Source organism: Tursiops truncatus, chromosome 15, assembly GCF_011762595.2.
Source record: "Tursiops truncatus isolate mTurTru1 chromosome 15, mTurTru1.mat.Y, whole genome shotgun sequence".
Classification (NCBI taxonomy): domain Eukaryota; kingdom Metazoa; phylum Chordata; class Mammalia; order Artiodactyla; family Delphinidae; genus Tursiops; species Tursiops truncatus.
This window is the reverse complement of record NC_047048.1, coordinates 1,792,043-1,817,026: the sequence shown is the minus strand read 5'-3', so window position 1 is coordinate 1,817,026 and position 24,984 is coordinate 1,792,043. Positions and strand designations below refer to the sequence as shown.

The 24,984-nt window shown below is 57.9% G+C and overlaps 1 protein-coding gene across 8 annotated transcripts in view; it reads left to right on the top strand.

Annotated features, from left to right (window-relative positions):
- IQCE (IQ motif containing E) overlaps positions 1–23,333 on the top strand; it is a 41,744-nt gene extending 18,411 nt beyond the window's left edge. For 3 of the 8 annotated variants that reach the window (XM_033840434.2, XM_073791829.1, XM_073791830.1), the window contains 14 exons: positions 716–786; positions 2,105–2,177; positions 2,377–2,426; positions 4,649–4,812; positions 6,074–6,129; positions 7,355–7,554; positions 9,240–9,344; positions 10,616–10,706; positions 13,187–13,345; positions 14,942–14,965; positions 17,185–17,292; positions 17,761–17,882; positions 18,171–18,316; positions 18,602–19,583. In XM_033840434.2, coding sequence (XP_033696325.1) covers positions 716–786; positions 2,105–2,177; positions 2,377–2,426; positions 4,649–4,812; positions 6,074–6,129; positions 7,355–7,554; positions 9,240–9,344; positions 10,616–10,706; positions 13,187–13,345; positions 14,942–14,965; positions 17,185–17,292; positions 17,761–17,882; positions 18,171–18,316; positions 18,602–18,900 — 1,668 coding nt within the window. In that variant the 3' untranslated portion in view covers positions 18,901–19,583. Of the gene's footprint in view, positions 1–715; positions 787–2,104; positions 2,178–2,376; positions 2,427–4,648; positions 4,813–6,073; positions 6,130–7,354; positions 7,555–9,239; positions 9,345–10,615; positions 10,707–13,186; positions 13,346–14,941; positions 14,966–17,184; positions 17,293–17,760; positions 17,883–18,170; positions 18,317–18,601; positions 19,584–19,641; positions 19,756–21,001 lie in introns of those variants that run through there. The other 5 variants (XM_033840435.2, XM_033840436.2, XM_073791831.1 and 2 more) reach the window with 5 other exon arrangements.
- The last annotated feature ends 1,651 nt before the right edge of the window (positions 23,334–24,984 follow it).

Genomic DNA, 24,984 nt, shown 5'->3' with positions numbered 1-24,984 from the left:
AGGGGTCAGCTCCAAGGGTATAGCGTCATCTATAATTTTTTTTCAAGAAAATGTATTCATGTATTACTAGTATAATTAAAAATTACCGTAAAATCCAGTTAAAAAGTTGTTTGACTCTACAAAAAGAAAGAAAGGGATGTTCTTTCGGGAGTACAGGGTGTTATCTCCCAAAGTGTCCCATGAACAGAGAACAGGAGGCATGGAGACGGAAGGGCGTCTCAAGGCCTCTGTCCAGCTGCCCGGCCTCCTCCAGGCCCGCTCCCTCCCAGGGGCGTGCTGGGGACCGGGGTGTCCTGGGCGGGCTAGGCTTGGTGAGTTTTGCATCCAGGGACTGAGGTGGCTTCCTCGAAGGTAACCGTGCGGCGGCCTGTCCTTCCTCCAGAGGGTGGCTGTGGAATGGGATGGAGGGGACGGCGGCACCTTTTGAGTGGGAGCATCCCCTGTGGCCCCACTCACCGGCCCCTCTGCTCTGAGCGGGCAGGACAGCCTGGCCCTGTCTCTCCAGCTGAGTCTAGAAGAGATGCCAGCGCTGATGGGGAGGACAGCTAAGTAGGAAGGCGCTCTGGCAGGAGGCTGTGCAGGTGCTGCCGGGTCAGCGGGCCGGGGACACCCAACCCCGCCCGGGGAATGGGGCCGGCTGAGCCCCTGGCGGGAGGGGGAGGGCGAGGCCATGGCCGCAGAGACGTCAGCTTGACGCGTCCTGTTGCCTTGGCAGGTGATCAGTGGGCTAAAGCAGAGGATTCTCAAGCTGGAGCAGCAGTGCAAGGAGAAGAACCACACCATCGAGTACGGAGCCTTGGGGGGCCGGCCGGGGTCGGGGGGTGGCCCAGGCTCGGGAGGGGCCCGCTGGGCGCGCACCTGGCCTGCCTCCGGCTCCACGTCCACACTCGCTGTGCCCTCAGCTCCAGCTTCCGTTCCCACCCTGCCCCCACGTCTGTGTCCAGCATCCCGTTCACCAAAACGGGACCGTGAATAGCCGCGCCTCTTCCATCCGACCCTAAGGAGCAGTGTTCCCCTTTCCTCTTTTCTTGTTCCTGTTCCACTGAAGAAGTGCTTTCTCTCCTTAGTCTTCTGTGGTCACTTTTCATCTCCAAGATGAACTGTATAGACCTTGATACAAGCCCTTAACGCTTGGTCATCTCCCCTACCTGCTTCTCTCGCTGTCATGCACTATCCTGATACTGTTTTTTTTTTTTTATTTTTTTATTTTGCGGTACGCGGGCCTCTCACTGCTGCGGCCTCTCCCGTTGCGGAGCACAGGCTCCGGATGCGCAGGCTCAGCGGCCATGGCTCCCAGGCCCAGCCGCTCCACGGCACGTGGGATCTTCCCAGACCGGGCACGAACCCGTGTCCCCTGCATCGGCAGACGGACTCTCAACCACTGCACCACCAGGGAAGCCCCCCTGGTGCTGTTTTTAGGGCAGCAGCGCGGACTCCTTTCCTGCTGTTTTATCACAGAGGAGAGCCTTTCCTAGCTGTGTTTGAGTTTACTTAAGGAAACCTGAGTTTTCACTTTCTGTTGTATCCTCTTTATACAATAGAACCCCCCTCCTTTGTTTCTTGCTGGAATCGTCAACTTTAAAATTTTTATCATTTGCCGATTTCTTCTGTGTCTCAGAATCCTGAACTCTGTAACTTTACTTTCATTTCTCTGTTAGAGCCTTTTCCCTAAAGTCTGTTAAGTGTTGAGAACAAGGGGAATTATACAGGCAATACAACTTGAAAAAAATGATTCTCTTTCCTTTAAAGAACCATTCCCTCCACCTTCCCCAAAGATGACTCTTCCCGTCTAACCCTGAGGTCTTTCTTCACAATTCCTGCCGTTTTTAAAGACATGCCCTTGTTAGCAAAGAATACCTGCCGGGGGTCGGTTACCTCACCCTGGAAAGCGGCAGGTCCAACAAGGAAGGGCCCTGGAGGTGTGAGAATTCTCTCCTCGGCCTTGTGCAAGGCCACGGCCAGCTGAGGGCCGGCTCAGGCTTCGCTTCCCAGCCCGGTTCTCTTCCAAAGCCCATCCTTCTCCCATGTCCCGGGAAACAGGCTTCCTCTTGCTCTGCCCGGGAATGCTGGCACCGCCATGTCAACTCTGAACTTGGGTTTTTAGCAAACTGCAGACTGATATGAAGACCACTAACTTGGAGGAGATGAGGATCGCCATGGAGACATATTACGAGGAGGTGCGTGCCCTCCTGCCCCGGGGTGGGGGGCGGGGTCAGAGGGTGGGGGGCCAGCTGCACTGAGGGGCCCTCTTCTAGTTCATCTTAACTTGAACACAAATCAGCAACTTAGCGCTCACTTCCTGCCACTGGGTGGAAGTCAGGAATCACTGCCGTTTTTTCATTTTGTATTAAATGCATTTTAATTTGGTGTTTACAGATTCATCGTCTCCAGACTCTCCTGGCAAGTTCTGAAACGACAGGAAAGAAGTATGATCCTCTCCTTGGGAGCCATGTTTCATGTGTTGTTTTCATGTTAAACTGCTGTCAGAGCAGGGTAGGCCTTAGGTGGGGCCTGCAGACACTGCCCTGACTTGGGAGCCTGCGCCCGTGTTGCTCATGGTTAGAGCTGGCGTGTCTCCCTTTGGGATGTTACAGATGCGTTGCCCACTAACAGCACCGTCGGTGCTCTGGGCTCTCATTGTTTGTACTACTTCACAGCTTCCAGCTTAGACTTAGAAAACACTATTTTTCAAAGCAGATCTTCCTTTTCGGAAGACATTTAGTACCAAGTACAAGTTCATCTTGCCAAATAAGTTTATTAGGAGAGGCATCAAAGTTTCCTTATCTCGTGGATTTTCCCTTGTCCCTTTCCCAGGTGATATCAGGCTTTCAACAAATTAGGAAAGGAGGGATCCCTTATCTTAGATTTGGTTGTGTCACCAGCCTCTGCAGTGAATTACTGACATTTATTGAGCATTTACAATGTGCCAGGCGTGGTCTTCCCTTTTTCTCCTTTCCTCCTAGTAGTTTAAAATGAGGGCTGGTCGGGACTTCCCTGGTGGCACAGTGGTTAAGAATCTGCCTGCCAGTGCAGGGGACATGGGTTCGAGCCCTGCTCCGGGAAGATCCCACGTGCCGAGAAGCAGCTAAGCCCGTGAGCCATGGCTGCTGAGCCTGCGCTCTAGAGCCCGTGCGCCACAAATACTGAGCCCACGTGCCACAACTACTGAAGCCCGCGTGCCTAGAGCCCGTGCTCTGCAACAAGAGAAGCCACCGCAGTGAGAAGCCTGCGTGCCGCAACAAAGAGTAGCCCCCTCTTGCCGCAACTAGAGAAAGCCCCGCATGGAGCAACGAAGACCCAATGCAGCCAAAAATAAATTAATTAAATAAAATAAAATAGGGGTGGCAAACTTTCTGTAAAGGGCCAGAGGAGTCGATTCCCATTATTCACAGTGTTATGTTCTGTAAAGTGTCCACAAACACTGAATTGGGAAATGCTGAACCAGTGCTTCTAGGGGAAGCACGGAGTTCTGTTCCTGAGACCCTCTGGTCACAGCTTTCCCATCACCTGACCGGCATACAACCCGCCTTCATGTGTGTTTCCGTTTAAAGGCACCTTATTTAGTGTCCGTTCTTAGCACTGAACTCTTGACCAACCGCGCCGTGACTCAGGCCTGAACGAAGCTCTGACACGTGTGGTTCCTCCCTGAGCTGAGTCACAGCCTCCTAGCAAGTAAGAACTATGCTGCAGGGGACCGCTGAGAGCGGCGAAATCAACAGAAGGCACAAAGACGAGAAAAGACCTCGAAATCCACCCTGTGGATAGGGCGAGACCTGAGACCAGATGCGGATGGCGCTTGTCCCCCCAGCCGGGAGTGAGCCCGCCTGCAACTCAGACCCACAGACTGACCGCAGAGGCACCACAGGCATCGATTTGGGGGTTACAGATACGTTTTAGTGAGTAGGCGAATTTGCAAATATGGATTCTGTGAATAAAGGGTATTGACTGTATTTTAGACTCATTTTGCGGAATAAAAGGCAAGATCAAAACTATTATCTAAGGGGCTTCCCTGGTGGCGCAGTGGTTGAGAATCTGCTGGCTAACGCAGGGGACACGGGTTCGAGCCCTGGTCTGGGAGGATCCCACATGCCGCGGAGTGACTGGGCCCGTGAGCCACAACTACTGAGCCTGCGCATCTGGAGCCTCTGCTCCGCAACAAGAGAGGCCGTGATAGTGAGAGGCCTGCACACCACGATGAAGAGTGGCCCCTGCTTGCCACAACTAGAGAAAGCCCTCGCACAGAAACGAAGACCCAAACAGCAAAAATCTAAAAAAATTTAAAAATTAATAAAACTCCTACCCCCAACATCTTTAAAAACAAAAAAGAAAAAAGAAAAAAAAAACTATTATCTAAGTACTTACAGAACAACAGAGAAAGTAAACGTCCACAAGTTCCTTAGTGGTCCTGTTTAATGTCCATTGCTAATGACTGAACACAGTATTTCGTTACACAGGCTCGCTGATGAGAAGAGCGGATAGCAGTCTTCTTGTCTGGGCTTCAGAGTTAGTGTTCCCTGTTCAATCGCAAACGTTCATCGGCAGAAACCGCGCTGAGTGCCCAGGCCGCCGAGCGCCCAGCCCTCACTCAGGACGCGTAGTAAACCAGTTCAGGCACCAAACCTTAGCTGCTTGGTCTCGTTCCTCCTAGGCCTCCAGTGGAGAAGAACGTCGGCCTTAAAAGGCAGAAAAGAATGAGCAGCGCCCTCCTGAGCTTGTCCCGGAGCGTCCAGGAGCTCACGGAGGAGAACCAGAGCCTGAAGGAGGACCTGGACCGCGTGCTGAGCGACTCCCCCACTGTCTCCAAGATAAAGGGTACCTGCTCCCCAGAGCCACCAAGGGGGGAGGCGGGGCTGGGGACGCCAGGAGGGGCCCCAGGATGCGGGCGGCTGCGGCCGCAGGGGAGTCATGGCCCTCCTTCCCCCGCGCACCCGGGGCAGCGCTGCTCCAAGTTGTGTTCCAAAGCGGCGGCAGCCTGCTGAGCGCCAGGCGCTGCTCTAGACACAGCTAGAGCAGTGAAGGCGCTCTTGCTAAGACGAGAAGCCAGCAGGTCAGATGCCGGCCAATGGTAAGAGCGCGGGTCAGGGGGCCGCGGGGGGCGAGGAGGAGGGGGGCCGGGGGGGGGCACCAGCAGGCGCAGAGCCCCCAAGCGTCCCGGCGCGTCTGAGGCCGGGGGCCCAGCCTGCGTACGCGCTGGCCATGGACACAGAGGTGAGGGCGGGGGAGAACAGGGCCCTGCAGGCCACTCAGGGGACAGAGGGCTGGAGCAGGGGTGGGAGGGTCTGCCTCGCCTCTCGAGGACCCCCTGCTCCTGTGCTGAGTGGACGCCGTGTAGGAAAGGGCCTCGCAGGGGCCGCTGGTGGCCTGGCCCAGGTGGCACAGCAGTGGTGAGAGGTGGCCGGGCTCCGGTGCACATGGGGAGTGGGTGCAGCCTGTGAGGCACATGGGGTCCGGGCTACTGAAAGGACGGGGGGGTGGGGGACATGGAGCGAGCGTGCCGGGGGGGTGGGTAGGTGGCCGGTGGAGGTCGGTGCGTCGGTGAGTCGGGGGTCGGGCGGGGCCCTCCGCAGGAGGACCCGTCCTGGAGGCCGTCGGGGACCAGGTGACCCGGCGAGAGTCCGGTCACCCAGCGAGTGAGTGGGGGGAGGATGGACCAGCTGAGCCGCTTGAGGGGCCTCCAGGAGCGTGTGGGTGTCGGGGAACACACTGGTGGCCCGGGGGCTGGGGCCGAGGCCGGGGCCTGGGATGTGGCGGAGTGGACTTGCTGCTGAGCTGGAGAAGGGCCGTCTTGGCAGGCTGGTGAGGCCAGAGCCCGACGGGGTGGAATCGGGAGAGAAGGCCGCACTGAGCCCTCTCCCGACCGCTTGTGTCGGTAAAGCCGCGGTGAAAGGGAACAGACGTCGCCGTGGGGCCGCCCTCGGCACCGCAGGTCTGCCGGGCGTGGGGCCGCCGGCCATGGGGGCCAGCCTCTGGAGGGGATGCCGTCGGGCCGTGCTCCAGACGGGAGGTCCGGGCTGAAGGGGCCCGTCAGGACGGCTGTACGAAGGGCGCCCGTCACACCCCGCTGTCCCATCAGGCTCGGTGGAGTGGAGCAAGCCCCGGCTGCTTCGGCGGATCGCAGAGCTGGAAAAAGTGAGTGTGGTCCCGCCACGGCACCTTCCCTGCTCAGGACCTGCCTATGTGAGAGCAGCGGGTCTTAGAACATGGGACAGACGCAGCGCCGCTCCCGGGACTTACGCAGGGAGTCGGGTTGCGCTGAACATGTAAACGGTGGCCGTCTGTCCGCAGACGGCACGCGGACACGCTGGCAAGAGGAGACTCTTACGGGTCCGGACGAGACCTAAGGGCGTGTCATGCCTGTCCCTCGTGTCACAGACGGCAAAGCATGGTCACACGACACACCGAATCGTTTCAGGCTCTCGTGGGCACCCGTCGCTGGGTGCGTAGGATCCCAGAGCCTTTCAGACACCCAGCCTGCCGTGCACCTGGGGGCTTTTTACTACCAGTCACTTACCAGACTGTTTCTCACCACTCGTGTAGTATTTGAATTCTCAGAAAACTGTGCATCCGCACTTTGCCAACCAGGAAAGTTAGGAAGTTACCGTTTCCTCATATCCCCCATGTGAATTTGCAAATGTCGTCAACCTGGTTCTGTTGAAATGGGTCAGAAGTGTCCCTCCCTTTTGAGTACTGGTACAGTGTCAAGTTAGAACTGTCCACTGTTTGGATGCAGAGGAAACCTAGAGGGGAGCAATAAAAAAAAACAATCATTTCATGTATTTACAAAGCAGAGAACTTAAGTGTCTATAAATTGTGGGTAGTTCAAGAATGAAGCTTGTTAGGAAGGAAGGGCAGCCAGGGGTGGTCCAGAAGCCGGTGGGGCAGCGCTCTTCCGCTCGGGGAGATGCTGGTATCAGTGGGAATCTGAAGGCGCTCAGTATCTCCAGCTGGCAGAGCTGGATCGTCCTTGACGTGTGAAAGCACAGAGGCTGAAAATTCCAGACGTCCTAGGGAAATAAGAGGGTAAACAAGCACAAAGGAAAGCAGTTTACGGTTTCACCTTCCGTGCTCTGCTGTCTATTACCGCACCTGCCCCATCCCGGCTGGGTCTGCGTGCTCCCTGCTCCAGAGGAAGAGAGTTCTGGGGGCGGGGGGGGGGGGGGTGCGGAATGCCCTTCCATCGCCCCCAGGACTCTGGTGGAGCAGAATTGTCCCCGGTCAGTGTCCCAGGCTTCTCAGATCACACGCAGAGCTCTTCCCATTCCCTTGCTTGGGATGAGTTTCCCCTTGGCCGTTGTCCCTTTCCTAGGAAAGTAAAGTAAGAAATAACGTCTAACAGATGCCTTGTTGCCTCCAGAAAATAAGTCTGATGGAAAGCCCCAAATCACACGCTTCAGAGGTGGTCCTGTCTACCCCGCCGGCTCACTCGGTGTCCAGCTCCACGGTGCACCGGCAGCCACGTCCCGACCGCCAGGAGGAGAGCGAGCGACTGCGGGGGGTTGTGAAGAGCCTGAAGGGCGAGCGGAATGCCCTGCACACCCGGCTGCAGGAGCGAGAGTACGTTGTCCCGTACGGCTGGCGCCCGGCCACCTCCGGGAGGGGTCCTGCTCCCGTGACTTGTGTAGTTGCGGGACTTGAGCTGTTCTGGGGATTTGGGGAAGGCTCAGCTCATGGCAGTCGTCACACAGATACGTTTCTACGATACTGAAACTTGTGGTGTTTTAGTTGTGAAATGAAGGCAGCTTTAGTGGGGAAAAGGAGACACTGATTGGCCGTATGACGTCACGAAAAGCACGGGGCGGAGGGTGCCACTTAAATCTCTCTACACGGAATTCCAGACGGCTTTCCAAATTCTTTACACGGAATTCCAGACGGCTTTCCAAATTCTTTACACGGAATTCCAGACGGCTTTCCAAATTCTTTACACGGAATTCCAGAGGGCTTTCCAAATTCTTTTTCAGAGAAGCATTGACTGTGATTGATGCGTGTAAGATAACAGGCCATCCATCAGGTCTCTTGCAGAAGGGGTTAAAGATTCAGTACTATGTTTACAGCACCTAATCTGTGCATCAAACAAGACAGTGCTGTGGCGTGTGGAGTATTCAGTGTGACCATAAGAGTGTGGAAGGCGAAGCCTCAAGGTTCTGCTCATTTGCCCTTTGTTCTCTAGTGTCTCGCTCTGTAGCCCCCTTAAAATGCTCCTGTCTCCTCCTGTTTACGTGTGGCTTCTCCAGTTGCAGTTCTGTCGTGAGCAGGCTAAACCCATGCATCTTCTGAGATGGTGTTTCTGAGACCTTGCTACTCAGAGTGTGGCCTAGGAAGCCAACGGCCGCAGCATCAGCTGGGGGCTGGTTAGAGATGCAGACCCTTGGGCCCTGCCCACCCGGGGCTGGCTACCTTGGCCTGGCCCAGATCTCCTGAACCTGACTCTGCATCTAATGAGACCCCCCCTGGTGATTCACGTGCACGTCGAGGTCTGAGAAGGACCCGTCTCTGCTGCCTTCTGTTCACAGCAGAAGGCAAATCCCTTCCCACTCCACCTGTTTTTTCACCTCCAGTCGAAGCCTAATAGTGCATCCATGTGCTAGGTTCTTTATAAAAATTAGGCCAGTCATTTTGCATGGTAAATAGCATCTCTGATTATCTCTTAAGCCGTCGCATGGCACGATAATAACTTCCACTCCGTGAGCCCTTACCGTGTGACACTCCTGGTGATGTTTCTCATTCACGTGAGGTCACCACCACGTGAGCAGTGGAACGTTTTAAAGCCACGTTCTCAGCGAGGCGTCACCTGTGGGGCACAGGCAAGCTCGGGTGGAGGTGCCTGGGTACCCTCTTGTCTTCGAGGCCTCAGCTCAGGCTGCATCGCCGTCTGGTCCGTGGCGGGTCCTGGGAGCTCTCATCTCAGGAGCAGATTAGGCGCCCAGCTGTGTGACCGCTGGGTTAATGCCTCTCCTCGCGGGACGGTGACGCCCGTGAGAGCGGGGCCTGCGCCTCGTCCGGCAGCCCTGCTCCGTCCGTTGCCCGCGCGCACGGGAAGTGCTCAGTAAATAACCAGGCGCCCCCGGCGCTGCTCCCAGATCCCTGCAGTTACAAAGAAGGGCCTTTCTTCGTCCTCATCCATGCATAAGGAAGGAGGTTGGACCCGTTACGTTTTCTGAAAGCTCTTCGTGCTCTGGTGACCCAGGTCACTGCGAGCCTTTGTTTTAATGACGCTGAAATATCTCTGGTTCCTCGTTCAGTCTGGAGGTGAAGCAGCTACTGCAGATAAAGGCTGACTTGGAGAAGGAGCTGGAAAACATGAAGGAGGGTGAGAAGGAGGGAAGAGAAAGAGAGGAGGCTTTGAGGTGAGTGGACGAAGTCGGAAGACACGCAGCCCCAGGCCCTTCCTTGTTCCCCAGCCCCGCCCACCCCGGCGCATCCGCGCTCAGCCCGCATCGAGAGCGGGCCCGTACAGCTCCAGCCCGATCACATCGCCCCTCTCCTGAGGTCCTCCCGTGGTTGGCTGTTTCCCTCAGAGTAAATATCCGACCTCTGGGGAAAGGCTGCTCACGGTTGGGCCAGTGTTTGCCGCTCTGGCATCACGGCCAGCTGCCCGGCCCGCACCCTCCTCCAGCACGGCCGCTGCGGGCAGCCTCAGACGCGCCCTGATTCCACACCCCGGGTCCAGACGCCACCTCCCACGCTCCGTCCTTGACCTCTGTCCACCGTAGATAAAAAGTGGACACATGGCAAATGTCCGTCAGCTGGTGAAGAGAGTAATAACGGAAGTACGTCCGTACAAAGGGATGAGGGCTGACACCTGCCACGACGTGAATGAGTCAGAAACCTGATGCTCCCTGAAGAGGCGGACAGAAAAGCCCGCGTACTGTGCAATTCGCACATATCTGGAATGGGCACATTCATAGAGAAGACAGCGGCTTAGGGGTTGCTGGGGGTGGGGGAGGGGAGAGTAGGGAGTGGCAGGTAAGGGGCTCCTGTCTGGGGTGACAGAACTATCCCGGGATTAGATAGTGAGGATAGTTGCACAACGTCGTGACTACACTAAAAACCACTTAATCGCGTATTTTAAAATAGTGAATTTGGGGTTATATGAATGTTATCTCAGTAAGAAATGCCCAAAAAAGTAGGTTAGAAATCTGCGCAGAAATATTTAGCACTCAGAATAATTAGTAAGACACGGATTACCGAAATGAATACCAAATTGTATCTTCAGAATAAACGTGACTAGACTTTGCCGGAAGCCTAGCATTAAAGTCAATCAGAATGGGCGGGCGTACAGTGAAGAATTATTTTTACCTTGCCTCTGAGATCTGTAGCAAGTACATGAGTTGTTCTTCCTTCCACTCGCCTTGCTTGTTAAAAACCCCAAAGGATATCCGTGCAACGTTCACGCAGTCGGTATTTTTTCCGTTCCTCCCGTGTGTCAGGAGTGGGGTCGGAGGGGTCGCCCTGGGCAGTGCCGGCTCCTGGGCAGTCAGGTGGTGGCGGGGCACCCACCTCGTTCCCGGGGGGCGTCCTTGCCAGCTCTGCAGGCCGCCACCCCTCCTGTCACGTACAGACATCTTACACGGCGTCATGGCAAGTAAGGTGTCACTTTCTTCCCTTCCCACTTTAGGGAGGAAATTCAAGCACTTACCAGGAAGTTTCAAGAACTGGAAGAAAGTAAGAAAGGAGGGGAGGAGGACCCCGAGGAAACGAGCCCGGAGGTAGGGTTGTCTGTGTTTTTACCTCCTGTCCGGCATGGCGGGACTCTGAGCTGATGCGTTATGGTTCTGACTGTCTCCGTGCCTGGAGTTTTGCCTGAGTCCAACGTTGACAGTCCAGTTTCCTTCTACCATCACAGTCGATTTCTATAAATTGCGTGTATTGAATCCTGGAGTTCTGCACTAATTATCAGTTAATTGACTTTTCAAACTAGTATTCGCGTCTTAGATAGTTAAGCCGGTGAGTGAAGATCTTCCCCAAACTTCAAATAAAAGTTTAAATATCCAACAAGGGTTGCCGTTAGAAGGCGAGAAGGAGTTTGGGAAGGCCCCGGGGAAGGCTGGAACTCTCAGTGAAGAACCGGGAGGTTCAATGTAAGTTGCAGAGTCTGCACGGACACGGGGGCCGGCCGGGAAGGCGCTCGCGGGGGCCGGCACGGCCCCTGCCCCTGCCCCTAGGCCGGGGGTTGGGTGACTGGGGAGCCGCAGCTCCCTCCGCAGGGCGCGTGGGCAGGTAGGCAGGCGGTGAGTCTAGGCTGACCCTCCTCCCTGTCCCCTCGCTCCCTCCATTTCTATGGACACGACGGCGAGGGTCTCCCCTGGCTCCTCCCTGAGCACCTTCTTGAACCAGGGGAGCCCTCTGGCCCCTGTCGGCCCAGTGCCACCTATGCTAGAACTTCTAGTGGCGAGAGTGTGTCTCCTCGCTAATCCTTTTTTTTCCGATTAATGGATTCCCCAGATGGCAATTATAATCTTACATCTGTTAACACAAAAAACTAATAACTGAGGTATTGAAACCCTGTGGCTGCAGTTTGCCCCAAGGGGAGCCTGTCGTGTGAGTGTGTGACAGGGAAGACCAGCCTGGCCGGGGCGTCCAGCGTGGGTGCACGCTGAGATGGGCAGCCGTGCCGCCCTCTTCTGCGACCCTGGCTACAGATCTGAGTAACACGCCGAATCCACCAGGACGGCCAGGCTTTACCCGGCACGTGTTTTAGCCGAGAAGTTCTGTTGCTTCAGAAAGCGACTTGCTGTTTCGGTAGCCAGTAGCCTGACGGGGACTGGCCTCTAGGAGAGGGAGGGCATACCAGGTGCGGGGTTGACTGATCTGCTGAGAGTGGAAAAGAAAAGTGTTTGGGTTTGTTTTTTTTAAAAATCTAGACGGGCCTCCCTCTTACAAGGTTTTCTTATTTAGCTGGAGTCCTGTTTTAAGGCCCCTCCTTCTTTTAGCATCTGACGCTACATATAGTTCAACCCCAGCACAAAAGGGAAAGAGAAAAGCCCTAAAAGGGAATGTGGAGAAGCTGACGAGCATGTCTCTCTCCAATGACAAGTTGAGACAAACCCCAGGCCGCCGACTGATTCGGCAAAGGAAAGGTGGCTGTCCTGGCGCAGGCTGGCTGGAGCCCCGGGGGTTGTGCGGTGCCCTTGACCCCGCATGTCCAGCTGGCCACACGTGGGGTGGACGTGTGGGTCCATCTCGGTCCGTTCCGTTGTTCAGGAAAGTAGGCTTTCTGTGTTACCCGTGTGGGTGCATCTCCTTGGCGGATTTTCCAGTGCTTTAGAGAGTGTTCTGAGTCCTGCAGAGGCACTGTCCTCCTGTCCAGGAGATTGGCCACCCTGCCCGATGGGCCCTTTTCAGGAGACCCCCACCTACCCAAACGCCCGCGCTGTCGGCCCCAGGTGGCTGCGGCGCCGGGCCGCTGACTGCCCGGCGTGTGGCGGGCAGAGCCGCGCTGTTTGTCTCCTCGAGGCTCCTTTCCCAGTGGGATGCTCACGGTGCTGACCGGCCCGTGGCTTGTCCGCCGCAGGCAGCCCTGACCCCTGGGGGGCACCCGACACACGTGGATTGGAGAGTTCTGCTTATTCCTGGAGCTTTCCCTTAGGGAGAAAAAATATTTTCCACGTCCACCGGAACTGGCAGTAATGGCTTTGTCTGTGCAATTCATCTGGTTCTGCGCTCCCACTGCAGGGGACACAGGTTCGATCCCTGGTCCGGGCAGTTCCACGTGCCACGGGGTCCGGCCAAACAAACAAAAAACCAAGCTAGGGATCTATTGCCTTTTATCTCAGAAGTCCCATTTCTGTAATCCAGTATTAGACGAAAAGGGAGCCGGTAAAGGACCTCCCGGGAAGCAGGTAACGGGTGCACCGACGTGACTGAGCTCAGACGGTGCGTGTGGTTACCTGATGACGCCACAGGTCACGTTGCTTCCCCTCCTCGCGGGAGAGCGCTACCCCCAGAGTTTACAGGGTTAACGAAAACCGACTTTCACCCTAGTTACTAGCGAATGTGTTAGCTCTCCAGAGACTTCTTCTGTCGTCTGGCATGCTGAGCGGTATGGACACTGATTTTTTTCCTCTAAATTAAAGTCTAGTCTGAGAAGCTCTGCCTGCATCCTAATATCCTGCTTCCTGGCCTGATAGCCGGCTTCTCCGCCCCCATCCCCGACCCAGTCACCCTTCTCACCTTGGACTTCCTGCAGACCCGGGAAGCGCCCCGACCCCCCGGTCCCTCCCAGACGGACTCGGAGCTGGACACGAGCGAGGGGGGCTCCTCCCGGCCCCTCTCCGGCTGCTCCGAGGGGAGAAGAGACGCCGCCGCCCGGCTCCTGCAGCGCCGATGGAAGGGGCACCAGCACTGGGTGAGAGTTCCCTCACCCGCCGGCCCTCTGCCGCCCACATCCTCACTCGCCAGCCCTTCCTCCGTCCCTTTGCCGGGGCGGGCTCCATGCCAGACGCCCTAGACACGTAGGAAAACGTAGGGAGGCAGAAGATAGCCTCCGGAGACCCGGGGTCTTGGGTGGCGAGGGCGAGAGGAAGGCCGCGCCTGGAGCCCGTGTAGGCGAGCTGGGGGGTGCCTGCCGCGGGCCGGGCAGTGGCTGGTCTGGAAGCCTCTGTCACCTCCCGATGGGTCCCAGGGATGCAGGCTGTGGGTGCAGCGCCCCTGCAAGCACGGGACTGAGCTTAGGGGTCTCCCTGGCGGTTCGGGCCCCATGGCAGCCCTTCGCTGGGGCTCCCGGGATGGCCATCTTGTCAGGAACAGGGAGAGCCTGCCTCGGGGCTGCTCCTCAGGGGACAGCGGTGTGGGTGACGGGACAGCAGGGCTGCGCGTGGGGTCTCAGGCCCGGGGGTGGGCTGAGTAGGGCAGCAGGGGCCGCAGGCTGCGCACGACAGACCGGGAGCCGCGATGTCCCGTGGTCTCTCTTGGGGGAGGAGTGGGGCTCCTCTCATCAGCTCCTGGGGGGGCTCGCGGAGATGGGGCTCGCGGAGACTGCAGTTGTTAAAGGACGGTGCTCTCTGATGACGAAATGCTCCAAAAAAGCCCCCTCCCCCCGTTTGATAGAACGCACGTGACCCTTGTTCCCCCAGCTGGACAAACAAACAGAAACTGGAGCTCTCCACCTGCCCGAATAGTGTAAGATCTTAGCTCCGGAAATCTGCCGGTGGAGGGTTTTTTTAATCATGGCTTCTTCCCAACTTTGATGACGAAAATCTACAAAACATAGAACGTTGAAAGAACTCAGTATGTTCAGTGAGGTGCTAATTCTCGCCCCTCACCGCGGTTCAGCAACAGCGCGCGTTTAGCCACGTTTCTTTTCTGCACGTACTGTTTTTTCCAGAACTGTTTGAAAGTAAGTTTTAGACGTTATGAGACTTCAGTGCGTATCTTCTAGGAATGAGGATGTACCACTTAACCATAGTACCGTGACAGCACCGGAGAAATTCCCCCGCCACCCCGTGATTTTGATGACTGGTCAGACTTGGGAGTCAGTGACCCAGACCCTGCACGGGGGTCCCCTTTGTAACATCACCAGCGGGCAGTGTCAGCCGCTCTGTGGACCTCCAGAGAGGACACAGCATGTTATAGGACAGTTCTGGCTGGGGGAGGGGCTTCCTCACATGGAGCCTAAGACAATCCCGTCTCAGTGGTCCCTGCGAGTCACTTTGCCGTGCAGCCGGCCAGGAACCGCAGACGCCCCCGTGGCGGCCTGGGCTTCGGCTGTGATTCGCCTCCCGGTCACGGTCACGGCCGCTCGCTTCCTCCTTCGCTGTTGCAGGCGGGTCTGCATCAGCTCCATCAGCCTCTCCCGGAGCCCCTTGGGTACGGGTGGCGGGCAGGGGGCTGACTCTGCTGTTGCGTCGCTGTTGGCTGTGGCAGGGGGAGGGACCAAGGGACGAATACGGTATCACAGAAAACTCATCCTCATGTTAATTCGTAACTGATCTCCTTATTTCAGAAAAAACAGGCCGTTCTGGACGAGGTAAGCCAGTTTTATTTTACTAATTTCAAAATACGTATTTTTACTTTGGTTCAAGTGACTGTGCGGAGATCTCAAGACGCGTCATTGAGCCCGTGTTTTCACGAACCCAGGCCAGGCCCCAGCACTGAGTTAAAATACTGAAGTGATGTTAACATCAAATAAACACTTGGATAATTTCACACTTTCATAATTCATTCAGTCATTCATCAGTCTCTCAACACACTTTTATTGATCATCAGTTCTGTGGGCCCTCAGGACACAGACATCAAGACAGACAGGCCAGTCCAGGATGGAAGCGGGGTTTAGGGGCACGTCCACGGCACTGTGGGGTTCCTGCTCACCAGGGCCGGGAACGTCCCTGCGGGGGGGGCGGGCCTTGAGAAGGAGAGGGACTCACTGAACTGGGGAGTGAGAGGAAGGGCATCCTGGGCAGGAGAATTCGGCAAACAAAGCCCTGGGTAAGGGAAAGGGTGTGGCTTGCCCGGGAAAAGGAGAGCAGGGGTGTGACGGAATGCGGGTCAGAGCAGAGGAGAACAGTAGGGTATGTGGTAGACAGTGCGCATCTAAGCCGCCGGGACCCTCGCCCGGCCTCCCCACCGGCCCCAGCTTCTGCTCTGCCCTCCCACGGCCTATTCCCTGTGCAGCCACCTGGATGATGTTTTTAAATGTTAAACCACATCACTCCGTAATGACTCCTCTCACACTTGGAACAAAACCCAAAGCTGTTCCCTGAAGCCCTGCGTGCGCTGCTCCCCGGTCACCCCTCCGGCCCCGCTCAGTCTGGAGGCGTCTCTGGCATCCTTGAAAATATCCAGGCTGCTCCTGCCACAGGGCCTTTGCGCCTGCTGCGCCCTCTGCCTAGAAGGCTCCTCCTCCAGACACTCGCATGTCCTGCTCCCGGCTTTACTCAGGTCTCTGCTGAAACACGGCCTTCCCTGGATGCCGCACCACCGGCACTCCCCAGCCCCGCGCCCTGCTTTAGTCTTCTTCATAGCTCCTGTGCCTACCCGATACTTCACCCTTTTTGCAACTGTTTGCCCCTCCCATTAGAATGTAAGTTTCGCGGACGCAGGGACCATCCCGTGTTTCTGCTGCTAGGTCCCTGGTTCCCAGAGGGGTGCCTGGCGTGCGGTCGGCATTCAGTAAACGTTTGTGAGCGACTGAGGGGACGAGGGTCCCTGGAAGGACCGTACAGCACCTTTATGAAGCAGGCGGCGGCCTGTGTGCTGTCGATGGTGTTCCGCCCTTTCCCCTCCGGTGTCCCCTCCTCCCTCAGCCTCCAGGGTGATGACAGACCCGCCGTGCGGGCTGTCGTGTGGGCAGCATGGCGTGCAGGACGCCTGCTCCCCTTTCTGGCCTGCTCGGTCAGCACCCTCTCCCCTCCAGCGGGTGCGGTGGCTTTCCTGTGAACCGCGTGGTGGGAACCTTCTGGGTTTGTCTAGATACTCATTTGCTTTTCGTGCGTTATTTTGTCCTTAGTAACTGATGTTCTCTCGCCTCTTTGTTGTCTCCTAACCCCTGTTTGTGGCATTTCCTTCACTTTGCGTTCAAGGAAGACAAAGATGTGTTCTTTTGGTGACTGTGATCATGGAAGCATCTGAACCTCTAAACGCAGGTTCAACGGTGGGGCCCGGCGTGCTCGAGTGTCGTTCTCCTAAACGTTGTGGAGCCGTAAGCCCTGCTCAGGACTAGAGGCAGGACCCCTGAAATAAAAGTGCCGCCCCTAAACTCCGGAACGTTGATCTCAGCACTTACAGAGCATCCACGTGTATCTCTAAAGAAAATGATTTAAGATTGAGGTCGAAGGATACGTAATTCCTTTGTCATAGTCTGAGATCAGGCTCCGCCCTACTTGACTTTAGAAGTTGTACGTGGAAAGCGTATGGAGTGGAATAACTATTCCAACACGGAATAAACGATCTCAGCATGAAAACATAACTACGTGTAAAATACGGAATCACATTTGCAGCTAAATGTAATAGCGTTTCACAGGGCCTTTTCCTTCCCAGAGCAGTGGGTTTCTCGCTGTAGGAGGTTGTGGCGAGTGAGGGAGAGAGGCTCCTTCAGGCACTGCCGAGATTCTGCGGCAGAAAGGGAGCCCTCTTCTCGGCCGTTGGAGCTTCTCCCTCTGGGACACCCCAACCCGTGCCTGCCATCTTCCAGGGAAACTGACACCCGTCTCCGTCTCCCCCCACCCCCCACCCCGCTGCCCCCGCTAGGCTGCCGTGCTGCAGGCGGCTTTCCGGGCGCATCCGGCACGGGTGAGGCCATTGTCTAGTGGAGTGTGCAGCCCGGACCCCCCTGCCGTGCCAAGCCCTCCCACCCAGGTAACCCTCAGGGGCTGCACACGGGCCCAAGTCCTAACGTTCTCTCTCCATTTCTTCCCACGCTTTGTCGGCGGGACAAGCGTAGACGCCTTTGGGTCCTCGCGTCCTGCCTCGCCCTGGGCGTGTGCCTCGCCCTCCAACCCCTGGCACCCGTGCCCCCCCCCCAGGGTTGAGCTTCAGGAGCCGAATGGCGTTGAGGTGCTGGGCCATCGAGTACCGTGTCCATCTTGGGGTCAAGACAGAGGCTTAAACTACAGCAAAGATAGGAGTCCCTCCCCTGGGAAAACCCCCAGACACCGATTCTAAGAACCTCTAGAGTCCAAGTAACCTGCAGTCAGGAGACTGCTGATGAAATAGTAACGAGGCAGCACCCGAGTCGGAACCGCGCTCCTAACCCGGCGCCGAGGGTCCGCGCGCAGGAGGTGGCGGGGGTTCACGCGGTTCTCTTCCCCACCGTCGCTGCCCCAGGACTCGCCCGAGCCCCGCGTCCCGAGCCCCGTCGTCCAGGCCGAGGGGGACCCGTGGCAAGAGGAGGCCATCACCATCATCCAGTCTGCCTTCCGGGCACACCTGGCACGGGCCAGGCACAGGTAAGTCCACCTGGCAGGCCTACCTCTGTTCTGTATCGCGGGGCAGTGCCGGACACCTGCGGGGGCTGCCCAGCCGGAAAGGCACAGGGTGTGTCACCAGAGCGTAAGCTACACCCACCCACCGGGTGAGGTGGGCCACAGGCTCCGGTCCTCGGAAAGAAGCCTTTCTAGGACCGTTCCTCCTGCTGGGAGAAAACAGATGGGAGGGGTTAATAGCATGGGGTTCGGGGAGCCCTCGGTTTGCAGACTGCCTGTCGGCCTGTGCCGATGCCCTGCCCCTTCCTGAAGGACACCATGGCATGACCCGTGTTCAGGAAGACGTGGGTGTCGTCAGAAGCCTTGCTGCAGCAACACATTCTTGTCAGTGGCGCCGTGCCTGCCGGATCCGCCGGGGCTTGGTCAGGACTGTCCCGGCTGCAACGGCTCAGAACCCTGTATGAGTCACCTCGGGCAAACAGTGGGACTTACAGCGGGCCAGGGGCCGAGCTCGGGTTGGGGCCCGTCCCTGGTGCAGCCAGCCACGGCCAGGGGTGCAGGGGACACGCCCGAGGCCCCTCACAGCCCGCCTGTCTCAGGACCTGGGCCCGTCGGCCTCGCACGATGTCTCAGGACCTGGGCCCGTCGGCCTCGCACGATGTCTCAGGACCTGGGCCCGTCGGCCTCGCACGACGCTGGCCTTCCCTAAAGTCAGAATCAGCTAGTCTCTCTCTCTCTCCCAGTGCTGCTGGTCCACGAGCTGCCCCTGCAGCGTTTCCCGACAGACCTGCTTGGGCCCCACACAGTGCACCCTCCTCTCCGCCCTTCCCTGCAGCCTCTCCTGGTAATTGCATTTCATTTTGGATTTCACGCGAGGGGCAGCTGGCCTTCTGAGGTTTCAACCAAAAGAGCTGCCACCGTCCCGGAAGCTGGGACGTGTAAAGTCGTGTCAGGGGGCTCGTCCCACGGCCACCTGCGAGCTGGGTACCGCCTCGGCCACACCTTCCTGTCACAGCTCCGTCCCCTGTCCCTTGGGTCGTAGGGGAAAGAGCCGGCCCCAAGCGACTTCCCGGAGCCCGACAGGCTGGCCGGTTCCGGGGTCGGTGACCGCAACCCACGCCGCCGGAGCTTCGTGGTTTTGATTTTTATTCTCAGCTCTAACTAGAGCAACGCGGTGTCCCTCCTTTGGGCCAATGTTTTTCCTGTTTGTTGGTTTTAAGTAAAACTTTGCCTGTATTTCCTCTTCTGCTTCATTAAGATCCAGTAACAGTCAGTGGAGAAATCCCTGGACTGGCAGGGGCGCACAGCCCATGGTGAGGCCCGGTCCCGGCTCTGCCCCACTCCAGACTCGGGGTCCTCCCCGGGCCTCACTCCTCCTGTGCGAGAGCCCGAGGGCTGGGCAGGGCCCCTTGCAAGTCGCTTTCAGTCCCCAAATGTATGATTCTGCCTGTACTTCAGGTCCTCCTCCCTCAGACTGTAACCGGGACACTTGCTTGGACCATCTCTGTACGCCAGAGGGGGCACAGAGGTGGCGGCGTGAGGTTGGGGACTGTCACTAGACAGCGTACTCTTGAGTCTCGTTTGCGAGCGTGGCGCGCGGGCTGAGTTCTGAGGTCGCAGAGGCGCAGTCGGAGAAGGGCAGGTGCAGGAAGGGCGTGGTGCTTCGTAACGAGGGAGAACTGTAAAAGGAGCAGTTTTTCTGAACAGAAGTGTGCGCCTAGGGAGATGGGTGGGTGCGACGAGCCTGTGAGGATGGGAGCCTCCCACGTGCCTGTCGTTTCAGGGCAGGAAGACAGCGAGGGGAGCAGCGGGGAGACCGCGGAGGCTCCGGCTCCCAGGGACGGAGCGCCGAGGCCATGGGGGCCAGGGGCACCGGCAGCCCCGCTGCCCTGCTCTGGTGAGTGTCGGGTCGCGGGGGCCCTTCCGGGGCTTGCCTGACCTGGAAACCGCCACGTGTGAAAAATCGTACTCTGTCCTCTTCGGTAATCTTGTCTGGCTTTGTCAGAGCGAACTTTGAACTTTGAGGTTCTGTCCAAAACCTCCGTCTGTAAAGCTCCCCAAAGGCTGCATATTATTCTCCCAAAACCAGTTTCAGGCGGATTTCACCAGACCCTACGTCTGGCGACCTTTAGATTCCTCGATCAGGGCTAAAGGGCCTGTGTATACCGCCCTTTCCTCCTCTTGTTAAACGCGTGTCCTTTCAAAGCGGTAGCTCATCCTCCTGCCTGAAAAGTGCCACCGCCGGCCTCGTTCGGGCCCTTGTTGACACGAGGAAACGGTCCCTGTGAAAACTGCACATGGAGCCCTTGTTGGATCTGATTGTGAAAGTGTTTTTAAAGGGAAAGAAAAACTGAAGCTAACCTTGAAAACTGCTGTTTTTAATTTCATAAGTTTTTCCACTCTCATAGTCTTCTTGACAGTTACAGAAAAAAAGCTGACACAGTTACAGTATCCGCAGCACGCGGGGTGGTGATTTCCTTCCTTCTTTTATCTCAAGTCAGGGATTGGTTCCTTTTTTATTGGCATTTTACTCTGTGAAGCAGTCAGAGCAGAGGCCGTCTTCTGGGGCTGGGAGCACGGGCCCCAGGCCCCAGGGGAAACTGCCCCTTCCTCACATCCCATCCAGGTGGCCACTGAGGGCGCAGGGGGTCTGCAGGGTGGTCGGCAGGCGCATCCCAACCTAGGGTCGATTACGATGAAGAGTTCAGATGTGCGTGAAGAAGGGAGCGAGAGCTCGCGGGTGGTCCCTGGGTGTTGGCCTGGCCTAGCCGGCCCCCTCCTCCTGCGGGGGGCGTGTCCTCCCAAGGAAGCCGGGGGCCACCGGCTGCATCTGCCCACGAGTCACAGCCGGCCTCCCGGGCCGCAGACTCCCGGACGCACGCTACCGTGAGGGCGCCGTGCAGAGAATCCCCGCCGCCGCCTTGAGCCTCCCCCGTGCCGCCAGCCTTCACCTTTCGCGGCTGTTTTGCTTTGGGGAGACTGGCCGACGCTTGGGAGCTGAGCGCAGAGGGTGCGAGTAGGCTCTAACGAGGGTGGCCGCGTGGCGTGGCGTGGCGTCCGTCAGGCCTGCCCCGCCGTCCCTCGCGTGTCCGCCCCCGGCGGCGCTGAGCGTGGCTGTGACCGCCGGCCCTTCTCTGTTGCAGCGGAGCCCCCTCCCTCGGGGCCGCAGCGCGCCGCGACTCCGCCCGCGGAGGACGTGAACTCCGATGACTCCGACGAGATCGTCTTAGCTCCGCCTGTGCCCACGAAGAAAATCGCCTCCCCGCCCTAGGCCCCTGCGGTCGGGTCGCCCGGCACGTGGCGATGCCCTGTCCGGGCAAGGTTAGGTTCAGAGGACAGAAGCACTCAGACCGGAAAGGAACTTATCTTGTGGGGAGGAGAACAGTACCTACTGACACCTCACCTCCGTCCCCGGTTTTTCTCTTCCGTTTTGCCCGTTTGTTTGTTGAGGGAACCCCGAATGCCTCTCTTTATTTTATCTCTGGGAAGGGGTCGCCTACGTTCTGCAGCCCCGGCTGCAGGCCCGCGTCCCCCCCTACCCCCGGTGGTCTTCATGCCGGACAGACACACCTGCCCGGGCTGGGGGGCAGCAGGGGGCCCGGCCGAGACACGTCCTCTCGGGGCACCTCTGGCCACCTGCGGCCGTGTAGGCGCGGGCTGCTTCATCGGCGCTGACGCCACTCGGCCACCAGCTCCAGGACAGGCAACGCGCCTTGGGAGAGCTGATGCAAGAACTCTCGCTCTCAGCCCGAACGGAGGGCCCTGCGCACCAGGGAGAGCTTAGTCCCGGGCCACCCCTCCGCCTCCCCGTCGCCAGCGGGACCCCCAGCGCCCCGACGGCGCGGCAGCCCTTCCCGTGTTGCACCTCAGGGGCTCCGGCTCAGGCTTTTCCTTCTTTCAGAAACTCCGGGGCCCTCCTCACAGCGGTCAGAGGCTCCCGGCTCCAGCACGGGCGAGGCGTGTGGCCAGGAGGATCTGTGTTGCCCTGTCCCGTGAGAGAGGCGGAGGGATCTCCCAGCCCCGGCCACCCGGAGTCAGGCGGGGGACCCGCCAGCCCCTTTCACCGCTCAGGTGCCGGTCATACAGTGGGTTGAAAAAAGTTCAGCCAGGGGGCCAGGCTTGTGTCATGTTTTCTTTACTCGGCCTGTGAGTTTCCAAGTCCGTTTTTTCTTCTGTTTCCCCCGCTGGACTGATGGCTAACTCGGGTGAACTCACTGCCGACCTTTGCCTTGTTTCATCCACTGGGCCCGTTCCTCCTCTGGGTGCCGGCTCAGCTAAAGGCCTGTAGGAGCCAGTCCACCAGTCAGGCACCCAGAGGGTGATGAAGGCGATGCCCGCGGCCTGCAGGTCCCCAGGGGGTCATTCTCCCCCCCACCCCATTCAAAAACGGGCATTTCTGCATTACTCCTTGCTCTCAGGAGCCCAGGGCTCTGGAGACCTATGACGGATGGGTCACTGTCGGGACGTCCTCGCCTGGTCCTGGAGGAAAAGGCCGTGTGTGCAGCGGGCTGGCCGTCGGCAGAGCTGGGATGGGCAAGCTCAGCCCCGGGACCTGAGTTTTCCAAGAAAATGCTCCTGAGAATTGCAGATACGTACGTTTGTCTGCCTGTGCTCCTTGGGCCCAGCGATGTTGATCTAGTAAAAGTAAGCAGCCTTGAAGACACCTCAGTAAATGACTTAACTCAAGGCTGTGACCCTCTGACGCTGTGTGGACCTGTTCCCTGGAGAATGCCAGGTGCCCAGCGTGCTCGCGGGGCCCACGGCTCGGGGCTGGGGTTCTAGGGCTGCCGGAGCAGCACAGTGCGGGGCGGGACGGGCCTGGGGCCTACAGGGCCTGCCTTCTGTTTGCCTGCCTCTCTGCTGCCCCTCTGGACGGGCCCGGCCGCCCTGCAGACAGACCAGAACCCTCGTCCCAGCAAAAAGACCGATGGCATTAGGAAAAGGACGGCCACCTAGCTCAGAGCAACCAGCGTGAGAGCTGCAGAGCTTTGCTTCGTTTTTAAGTAATAAATACCCTGTGCGGAAAGCCCCGTTCACCTTCAAGAGCTGAATAGAATTTAAATTCCACGAGAAGCCGTCTAAGCCAATTCAAACCCCTGCTGTGGTTTTGGAAGCAATGTTTGCTCTCGTGTGGCTCAGAAATTCTGAGCAGTGGAGAGTGGACACTCAGACCTGCCCGGGGCCGGCCGGCAGCTGCTCCAGGTGAGGACCTCCCCGAGCTCCCAAGGGCCTGTTAGCAGCTGATCACGCCGGGTACGCATCCTTTGAAGCGAGAGAACCCACATCTGGGAGTTGAAATGTGAAGCCACCAGGTGGCTCCAGGAGGAAGTGGTGGACTCGCTGGTCTTTGACCTCTGTATTTAGGAACACTCTGACCTACGCGTAATTTGTACGCAAGTCTCTCGGAAGGCATAAGCTTTTCCCTCTGTGCTACTCATCGTTGGCCTTTGTAAATAAAAGCTGTTTTGCAGGGTCTGTCTTGATTGCCCTATAAACGCGTGACCTTTCATGACCTCTGGGTGGGCCACTGCCGTAGCTCATGCTGCACAAACCCCGTGCTTCTGGGCTCCTGGCTTTTGCTTTGCTCACAGCACAGCCCTGGGAGCGCAGAGCCGGCCGGAGGGAAGGGTCCCACAGCCAGCTCCCCGCCGTGCGGGAACTCGTGCATCTGTCTTTGAATTTCTCTTCCTTGTTCATCAGTGAGGACTTGAGCATCAAGAAGTGAAAATGAGGGAGTATTTCCCCCAATTCTAGTTTTTGTTTTAGGAGCAGGGAAGGAATCATTTGCTGGGGACTCAGACGGACGTGAATGAGCCCAAAATAGTTGACTTCTGGAAAAAATAATGGTTTTCCAATATTTTGTTGGAAAATCGCAGCACGAGGTGCACCTGTGGCTTCGTTTGCAGGCGGCTGCTTGCTGGGCCCTCGAATCTGTCTGACGCCCCTACAGGGACTGGTCTGTTGGCTCCAGCACCGGCCCGAGCGGGTCGCCGTGTGTCTTGTCACGGGCAAATGGGTCACTTGGAAGACTTGGCACTTTCAGAGGTGCTGGTTGGCCCTTGAAGAGGTTGTGACAGAGGAGAGCAGCGTTCATCTCTCCCTTAGCCCGGCCACACGCCTGCTGCCACCTACTCTCCCGTGAGGCTGGGGCCTGGCAGCAGAGAGGCAGCCTCAAGGGGGGAGGGGTGGGGGTCTCAGCTGGAGCTGGTGAGAGGAGAATGGAGGACTGTGCCCCCTCGGGCCTTCACCCAGCGGGAGGAGAGCCGGCAGGAAGGTGTAAACGTGTGGACACGTACTTGTGCACAAACACGTGGGATCCCTCTCCCCACTCGTGCCACTGGCCTTCCTTGCTGTTGGCAGCTCTCTTCACTTCAGAGGTGGAGCCCAGCTTGGTCTGCACGTGAGCCTCCTTAAAGGCTGGTAGCCGAGAGTGACCCCCAGGCCTCCGCCAAGATGATTCTAAACAGGAGGTTCCTCAAAATTGCAGGCTAAGGGGGGAAAATGTCAGAATGCAAATCCCTGGTTTCTCTTAGCTGCTGTTGGGGTCAGAGCATGAATGTTGGGAGGAGGAACGGGTCCGTATTTCTTTGCTTGGACGCCAACCAGTGGCCTTTGGCCAGCGCCTTCCGTTATCCTGGGAGCCCTGCCGGGCAGCGACAACCCAGAAGGTGGCCCCGTTAGGCAGTGCCTGCCTGGGGAATCTGGGGGACGTTTCCATGGTGCTGTGTCCTTTCTGAACAGGGAGAGGGGGTGCCCCTGAGCTATTCGTTAATGAAGCCCAGAACAGGCTGGGATTCAAAGCAGAGGGCCCCATGTGTGCCAAAGCTCCCCGGGGCGGCCATTCAGGCAGCCCCCCAGCCCTCCCCTCCGGCCCGGCTTTGAGGGAGTAAAAGCCGGGAAGCCTGGGGGTAGGTGGGCCATGGGCGCAGCTCACAGAAGCGGCGGAAAGCCGCTGTCCCTGCTAGTAGCAGCCTCATCCATTGTCAGCGGGTCTCACAGGGCCCCCCCGCACCCCACCCCACTCAGCTCTGTGACGGCCGCTCTCTCTGCAGCTGGGGACGCAGTGGCCCCTTCCCCACACCCTCCCCGTCGACATGGTTTTTCTCCTGGCCTGTACCAGCCCTTC